This window comes from Coffea arabica, unplaced genomic scaffold (assembly GCF_036785885.1).
Source record: "Coffea arabica cultivar ET-39 unplaced genomic scaffold, Coffea Arabica ET-39 HiFi ptg000030l, whole genome shotgun sequence".
In the NCBI taxonomy this organism is placed as follows: Eukaryota; Viridiplantae; Streptophyta; class Magnoliopsida; order Gentianales; family Rubiaceae; genus Coffea; species Coffea arabica.
In genome coordinates this window covers 14,345-22,794 of record NW_027266178.1, presented here as the reverse complement: position 1 = coordinate 22,794, position 8,450 = coordinate 14,345, and the positions used below count along the sequence as shown (strand labels likewise).

The following is an 8,450-nucleotide window of genomic DNA, read 5'->3' as shown; positions in this document are numbered from 1 at the left end:
AAATGCCACAAGTACGAGTGTTACAAGGTCGATTGGAGCGTGGTCTCGTCGACTAAATAAACCAAACGGATGTACGTACCACGCTCTATTAGAGTGGGAGGTACCTCTCTGCCGTCTTGGTAAAAGTGCTTGGAAAATTCGTGCTGGAGTCGGGCCCGAAAATAAGGGGGAAGTCGTTGCTAGGAGACGTGTAGATTAGGGAAAATGTCTACATGGAGATTAGGTAGTGAAAGTTGACGGAGTGTCAACTACTATAAATTACCTGATCGAGCGCAAGGACTTTGGCTCCTGAGAGCCCCGTATCCTTTTCTTGTCATGTTATTTCGTTTTCCTAAATTGTTAATTGCTTGCTTGTCCATTTGTACTTGTTAAATTGCCCTATGTGAATTGCATGTTACGAGGCACCACTGAGCTGTTGGCTCATCCCTTCCAATTTGATTTCCTTGACAGGTTCTGAAATGCATGAAGTTTTGAAGAACTAGAAAAGAAATGTGATATTTTGAATGCCCACTTTTGTAATTGCACTTGGGAGATACTTTAATATCTTTTGGATGATTTTCTTGTGCCTTTGGGAAAATGTGAATCCTGTGGTGCTTCTGTGCCCTGGATTAGGAACTTTAAATTGTAAATTAAGTATTTTAAACTCGATGTTTTCGTTGGTACTTGGAATTGTATTTTCGGGTTGTATAAGTTGAATTGTATGATTTATTTAAGTACTTAACTTGCTCGAGGAGTAAGGTTTTATTTTCAATTTATGTTTGGTGATATTAGTTGCTAGAGTGAGTGAGTCCTGGCGAGAGCTAGGCAGGCGACCCGCCAACCCTTTGGTTCGCCTTAGGGGGAAGTGGGGCCGCCACAGGTGGTATCAGAGCCATATGCCGACAGTTGGGACTTTAAGTCCTTCGTCTGAAAAAGCCCCGAGCCTCTCGTTCGTGAAGAGTCACGAAGCGAAACTCTCCGTAGGGGATGCCCGCGTGCGGGTGGCAAGCTGATAGGTACCCCGTGATGTGACCCTGAGAACTGTCACAGGTGGTATCAGAGCCTTAGGTTAGAACGTATTTGGGAGAATTGTTAGGTATTTTATTCCTAGAAAAAGGAATGAGATACTTAGATATATTTTAAGTGATAATTGATCAAGTTAATGGTGCTAAGGTTTAACTTTGAAAGTTTTGGCTGTTTTGTAGGTATGGAGAACCCTAATGGAAACGGACATGCTGCTAATGGTAACGGGCACGTGAATGGTCACGCGCCACCTCTTAGGCCTATATTTTACCAAGTTCAGGGTGGTGGAGCTCGTGGTCAGTACTCGCCCGACACCAGGGTTCCTAGGTGTGACTGTAGGTTGACCTTTTCTTACCCCAACACCTTGGTTCTGGCTATAGACGATGAGCGTCGCCAGTTGGTGAATTCCAATCTGGCCCTGATTCAGGACGTGGATGAGTTAGGTGCCATGGTGACTCATCTGCAGAATAGGGTAACAGAGCTGACTGGAAGGGTGTTAGAGGAGAGAGCTAGGGCTGAGGCAGACCGTGAGGAGCTGCAGAGAGCAAGGGATAGCGTGGCTAGGATGAGAGACATGGTTCGTGAGCGAGCTTTTGGGATACTAGCGGATGCTACCATGCTGGTGGATGAGGTGATGGACGAGGCCTCAGAGGTAGCTCCTAGTGCTGAGGAGGATCCGGAGGAGGACCCGGAGGAGGATCCGGAGGAGGATCCAGAGGAGGATCCAGAAGAGGATCCTGATGAGGGGAATCCATCTGATGGTCCCGCTGAGGACTAGGCTTAGTTAGACTCTCTTTTGACTTGTAATTTGTAAACATTGGTTGGGATGGTGCTAACTCTTGGGCCATTGTATTTTTGTAACTGTATGGCTTGCTTTTGTGGTGATTGCACTTCTTTTGATTATGAATGACTGGTTGCACCTTGTAGCACCTTTGTGCTATATTTTTGTAAAATCCCAACGAAATGCTAATTGTAGGAATTTCGAATGTTAATATATGTGTTAGTTGTGGTTATTTTTATCGCCCTCAAGTTGATCTTCATTTGGCATAATTTTCTGCTTTGTTCCTCAATTTTATGCAATTTTCCTGCGTTGCTCTTTAAACTTTGCGTAAATTTTTGTATACTTACTTCTTGTTTTGCATTAGGCATAACTAGGTATGGATCCCCGTGGTAGAGGTCAACGCCGAAGTCGAGGTCGAGGTCGAGGGAGACGGGCTGAACCCCTTCGTGATCAAGGGGGCGATAGAGCGTCGGAAGTGAACCAAAATCGGGGACCCGAGGGCAGGGGCGGAGATCAAATGGCCACCGCTATTAATAGGATAACCGAAGTGCTAGAACGTTTGACAGACCGTCAAGGTCCTGGACCAGTGCATCAACAACCTGGTGGGCAGTTAGATGCTGAAGATAGGGCTTTGGAGAGGTTCCTAAAGTTTGGGCCGCCTAAGTTTCAAGGTGGGCCAGAGCCTGAAATAGCTGAGGGATGGTGGGAGAGAATATCTGATATTTTTGCCACATTGGATTACACTGAGACGCGGAAAGTGACTTTTGCGTCATTTCAATTTGAAGGAGCTGCACGGTCTTGGTGGAATCTAATTAAGGATAAGTGGGATAGAGACCGTACCCCTAGTACTTGGGCAAACTTCACCCGTGAGTTTAATGCCAAATTTCTTCCACCTCTAGTCCAAGAGAAAAGGGAGGATGACTTTATTAAGTGCAAACAAGGGGCCATGAGTGTAGCAGAGTATGAAACCAACTTTACTAAATTAGCCCGATATGCCCCTGACCTGATAGCCACTGAGCAGAGACGCATTAGAAGATTTGTGCAAGAGCTCAATGTGGAGATTCAAGAGGGACTAGCCACTGCTCAAATTAACACGTATAGTGATGCCGTAGAGAAAGCTCAGAGGTTTGAGACGGCTAGAGCCCAATCTAGGTCATTCTTTGCTAGGAAAAGGAATGCCCCTAGTGGTAGCAGGGACCCAATTTCTACAAGTGCCCCACCGCCTAAGATGGGTAGAGGAACTGGGGTAGTGAATAACCCTAGTGCATCGAGAGGTGCTTTAGCAAGGGGTGCTGGAGCTAGAGGCCCTGGGGCGAGAGGATCTGGAGTGAGAGGAGGTCAAAGTGGAAGGGGGCCCCCTAGGAGTGCTCCACAAGGTGTACAAGTGTCAACCCCTCAGATAACCTGTGGTTACTGTGGAAAAGCCAATCATACTGCAAATGAGTGCTGGAGAAAGGATGGCAAGTGCCTCAAGTGTGGAAGTGCTGAGCACCAAATTGCCAATTGTCCTAGGATTTCCGAGAATGGGGGAAGCCAAGGAGGTGCCACAAGTTCTAGACAAACTGCTTCTGGAGGGAGTCGGCCAAAGGTCCCGGCCAGGGTTTATGCCCTAGATAGTCAACCTACACCTGACCCTTCGGAGGTAGTCGAAGGTACACTTCCAATCTTTCATCGATTAGCTAAGGTTTTAATTGATCCCGGTGCGACTCATTCGTTTGTTAATCCTGCTTTTATGTGTGGAATTGATGTAAAACCTGTACGATTACCCTATGATTTGGAAGTTAGGACTCCTACGGGTAATAAGAGCATGCTCACTAGTTTAGTGTATAAGGAGTGTGAATTTTGGGTTGGGGAGCGAAAAATGCTAGTTGACTTGGTGAGTTTGGACCTTAAAGGGTATGATGTGATTATAGGAATGGACTTTTTGTCTTCCCACCATGCTAAGCTAGATTGTAGATCTAAAGTGGTGGAATTTTGCATCCCAGGTGAGGCAACTCTCAAGTTAGATATAAGGGGTAGATTAGCTTCGTCTGCTTTGATTTCAGGGATTCGAGCTAGGAAAATGCTTCACAAGGGAGCTCAGGGTTTCTTAGCTTTCTTAATTAACGCCCCTAATGACCAAGTGAAATTAGAAGATGTGCCAATCGTGCGAGATTTTCCCGATGTCTTCCCGGAAGAATTAACATCTTTGCCACCTGAAAGGGAGATAGAGTTTAAGATTGACTTGGTTCCAGGAGTAGCCCCAATTTCGAAGACTCCTTATAGAATGGCTCCTGCGGAGTTGAAAGAACTAAAGCTCCAGTTGCAGGACCTACTAGAAAGAGGTTTTATTAAGGAAAGTGACTCACCGTGGGGAGCTCCAGTTTTGTTTGTAAAGAAAAAGGACGGGAGTTTGAGATTGTGCATTGACTATCGAGGTTTGAATGAGGTGACTATTAAGAATAAGTACCCTTTGCCCTTGATTGATGGATTATTTGATCAATTGCAAGGATCGGTGGTGTACTCTAAGTTAGATTTGAGACAAGGGTACTATCAATTGAGGATTAAAAAGGAAGACATACCTAAGACTGCTTTTAATTCTAGATATGGGCACTTTGAGTTTGCGGTAATGCCTTTTGGGTTAACCAATGCCCCAGCTGCTTTCATGGATCTAATGCAGAGAATCTTTAAGAAATATCTGGACCAAATTGTGGTGGTATTCATAGATGATATTCTAGTATATTCTAAGACCCGAGACGATCACGCCAAGCACTTGGAGATAGTTTTACAAGTGTTGAGGGAACACAAGCTTTACGCTAAGTTCAGTAAGTGTGAATTTTGGCTGGACGAAATTTCTTTTCTGGGTCATAGAATTTCTAAGAATGGAATTGCAGTGGATCCAACTAAAGTGGAGGCAGTTACTTTGTGGAAACAACCAGAGAATCCAACTGAAATTAGAAGTTTCTTGGGATTGGCAGGATATTACCGTCGTTTTATAAAAGATTTCTCAAAAATTGCTGGGCCAATGACGGAGTTAACTAAGAAAAACCATAAGTTCATTTGGAGCCCTAAATGTGAAGCGAGCTTTCAAGAATTGAAGAGGCGATTGACTACGGCTCCAGTGTTAGCCCTACCTGAGGGAGTTGATGGGTATGTAGTATATTCCGATGCTTCTAAAGAAGGGTTAGGCTGTGTTTTAATGCAAAAGGGAAAAGTTGTGGCCTATGCTTCTAGGAAATTGAAACCCCATGAGATGAATTATCCGACCCATGATCTAGAGTTAGCCGCTGTTATTTTTGCTTTGAAGAAGTGGAGACATTACTTGTATGGGGTGACATTTGAGGTATTCACCGACCATAAGAGCCTTAAGTACTTGTTTTCACAAAAGGAGTTGAACTTGCGACAGAGGCGTTGGGTAGAATTTCTTGAGGATTATGATTGTTCAATCAATTATCACCCTGGGAAAGCAAATGTGGTTGCAGATGCACTAAGTAGAAGGACTCAAGTAGCGGGTCTAATGGTGAGAGAATGGGATATGTTAGAAGAAGCGAGTGGTTGGAATCCTCGTTTAGAAAAGTTGAAAATCTTATTTGGAAATCTATCCTTAAAATCCCCTTTGTTAGAAAGAATTAAGGAGGCTCAAGGGAAGGATCCGGTAGTACAAGGTTATTTGGAGAAAGTGAGAAAGGGGGAAACCCTAGATTTTAAGCTAGGACCTGAAGGCATTTTGAGATTTAGGGATCGAATAGTAGTACCTAGTGAAGAAAGTTTGAAAAGAGAAATTCTAGAAGAGTCACATCGGTCCAAGTATACTATTCACCCTGGAGTTAACAAGATGTATCAAGATGTGAAAGGGCTTTATTGGTGGGATGGCTTAAAAAGGGATGTGGCGAAATTTGTACAGACTTGCCTAGTATGTCAGCAGGTTAAGGCAGAACATCAAAAGCCTTCTGGTTTGTTACAACCTTTAGAAATCCCTGAGTGGAAATGGGAGCATATTACCATGGATTTTGTGACGGGATTACCTAGAAGTCAAAGGGGACATGATGCGGTTTGGGTGATAGTGGATAGGCTTACTAAATCTGCACATTTCTTACCGGTGAATATGAGTTACTCTTTAGAGAAATTAGCCAAGTTGTACACAGAAGAAATTATGAGATTGCATGGGATTCCTGTAAGTATAGTCTCCGATCGAGACCCTAGATTCGTTTCCCGCTTTTGGCAGAAATTTCAGGAAACGTTGGGAACTAAGTTGAAGTTGAGCACTGCGTATCATCCACAAACAGATGGACAGTCGGAGAGGACCATACAAACCCTAGAGGACATGTTAAGATCCTGTATATTAGATTTCGGAGGGAGTTGGAGCCAGTACATGACGTTGGCAGAGTTTGCTTATAATAACAGTTATCAGGCTTCAATCCAAATGGCACCGTATGAGGCGCTTTATGGTAGAAGGTGTCGATCCCCTATTCATTGGGATGAAGTAGGAGAGAAGAAAGTTTTAGATCCGACAGCTATCCCATGGATCGAAGAAGCTTATGAGAAAGTTAAACTGGTTAAGGAGAGACTTCAAACTGCTCAAAGTCGGCAAAAGAGTTACGCAGATCACCGAAGAAAAGACTTAGAATTTGAAGTAGGAGATAAAGTCTTTCTAAGAGTAAAACCTATGAAAGGAGGGGTAATATCCAAAAAGGGAAAGAAATTAAAGCCGAGGTACATTGGACCCTTTGAAGTTCTTAAACGAGTTGGAAAAGTGGCTTATCAGCTGGATTTACCTTCTAGCATGAGCAGGATTCATAATGTCTTCCACGTATCTATGCTCAAGAAATATCATCCCGACCCAAGTCATGTGATTCTATTAGATGACGTTGAAGTAGACGAGTCTTTGACTTATGAGAAGCGACCAGTTAAGATTTTGGACCGAGAAATTAAAGAATTGAGAAATAAGAAGATTGCTTTAATCAAAATCTTGTGGAGAAATCACGACGTCGAGGAGGCAACTTGGGAGGTAGAGAAGGACATGAAGGATCAATACCCAGAGTTATTTGCTTGAACAGGTAAGAATTTTGAGGACAAAATTCTTTTAAGGGGGGAAGGATGTGAGGATCTCAAAATTTCATTAATTTCTGAAAATTAAAATAAATATTATTTAAACTTTGAAAATTATTAAATAATATGAATTTATATTTAAAAATGTGTATTTATATTATTAATGATGTTTTCACTTATATAAATGTTATATTTTAATTTACATGAATTTTTAAAATTTATTTGACGGTTCGCGTTCGGCTAAACATTAAGTTGAATTTTCGCACTCCCATACGCAATATAGCTCTAAGTTGAACTGTATGATATGTAGAGGTTATAAAAATGTATAATTCAGTTGAGAAAATGCTAGATGAGGAATTTCTACCAGTAGATAAAATTCTCGCGCGTAAACGCGATTCAATTCAAAATTTTTCCACCATTAATGGCATGCCCAAAAAGTCTTCAAACCTATACTCTAGCTTACCTTCATTTTCAACCCATCTTATCACCAACTACCAGCCGTTTCTCTTCTCTTCAAGCTCATTCCTCTGGTGCAAGAAGAAGCAGAGACCGCTGCCATTCCAAGCTTCTAACAGCCTTCCATCCTCAGCCATTCACACCACAACCTTCAAGCTTCCATTTCCAGCTTCCACCTCCATTCTTGGCTGCTGTCTCGACCAAGCAAGGAGGAGGAAGATCGCTGCGGCTGCTGCCGGCGTTGCATCAGACCAGGGGAGAAGGAGAAACCAGTTGCCATTTTTCTTTCCTCCAACCACAGAACCTTCCAAGCTAACTCAAAACCCCAGACCAAGCTTCTCTTCACCTTAACGTTTGCTGCTGGGTTGCTGCTGTGGGAGGTCTGACCGGGAGAAAAACAGAGTGCAAGGGGTGCCGACTGACCTCAGTGATTCTAGGAGCAAACTTGGGGAACTAGGCACTTCATTTAGCTAGTAAACAACCACCAAAGGTAACCCAAAAACTTCCGCTTCACCCCCTTAGCCAAAATTTCAGATTTGTTGCAGCTTTTGGTTCTTGAAGTTTTAGCTTGTATTGGTGAAACATGTTGGGTTGCTGATCCTCTAAGCTAATGATTGATGAAGCTAGAGGTGTTTTATGTGTTTATATGTGTGTTTTGTGGTGGTTAAATGTTGGGAAAATGTTTTTAGAATGAAGCTGGGGTGCTGCCGAGAGAAAGGAAAATTTTCCAGATTTGTACTTGTTGGTGTTTTGCAAATTTCGCTTAGGTAATGAACTGGATTGTTTGTTTGGGGGCTAGACTAGTTAGTGGTGATTGTTAGGGACTTAAAGTATGAATTATAAGTTGGAAATGGTTGATCAAAAAGAAGAGAAAAATTCTGCTCTGCAACCGAACCAGCAGGCCTGTTTTTCTTCCATTTTTACCCGAAATTTTGAGCTGGATTTTGTGAAGTTATTGAGCCATTTAAATCATGTATATGTTCACCTATATGTGTAGAGTAGTTTTGGTGAAAATGCAGCTTTGGTACAATAGGAAATTTCATTGAAAAATCAAAGAGAAAAATGCCCTTGAGTTGTCTGAAAAATTCTGGAAATTTCCAGATTTTTGGGCGAATTTGGGGTTTGGTTTTGACAAGTTTTTGAACCATTTGAGCTGTAAACATGTTAACCTATATGTGAAGTA

At 42.7% G+C, this 8,450-nt stretch overlaps 1 protein-coding gene across 1 annotated transcript; it reads left to right on the top strand.

Moving 5' to 3' along the window:
- The first annotated feature begins 1,186 nt into the window (after window positions 1-1,186).
- Window positions 1,187-6,815, top strand: LOC113735882 (uncharacterized). The gene is made up of 3 exons (XM_027262853.2): window positions 1,187-1,664; window positions 2,158-4,154; window positions 4,443-6,815. The coding sequence occupies exons 1-3, from the start codon at window positions 1,187-1,189 to the stop codon at window positions 6,813-6,815; spliced, it is 4,848 nt and encodes a 1,615-aa protein (XP_027118654.2).
- The last annotated feature ends 1,635 nt before the right edge of the window (window positions 6,816-8,450 follow it).

Excerpts from the sequence above, each read along its gene's own strand:
- LOC113735882 (XM_027262853.2), top strand. The coding sequence starts at position 1,187 with ATGGAGAACCCTAATGGAAACGGACATGCTGCTAATGGTAACGGGCAC. Across the intron at positions 1,665-2,157 it reads GGCCTCAGAGGTAGCTCCTA|GTATGGATCCCCGTGGTAGA; the intron begins GTGCTGAGGAGG and ends AGGCATAACTAG. Across the intron at positions 4,155-4,442 it reads GGGGAGCTCCAGTTTTGTTT|AGAATCTTTAAGAAATATCT; the intron begins GTAAAGAAAAAG and ends GATCTAATGCAG.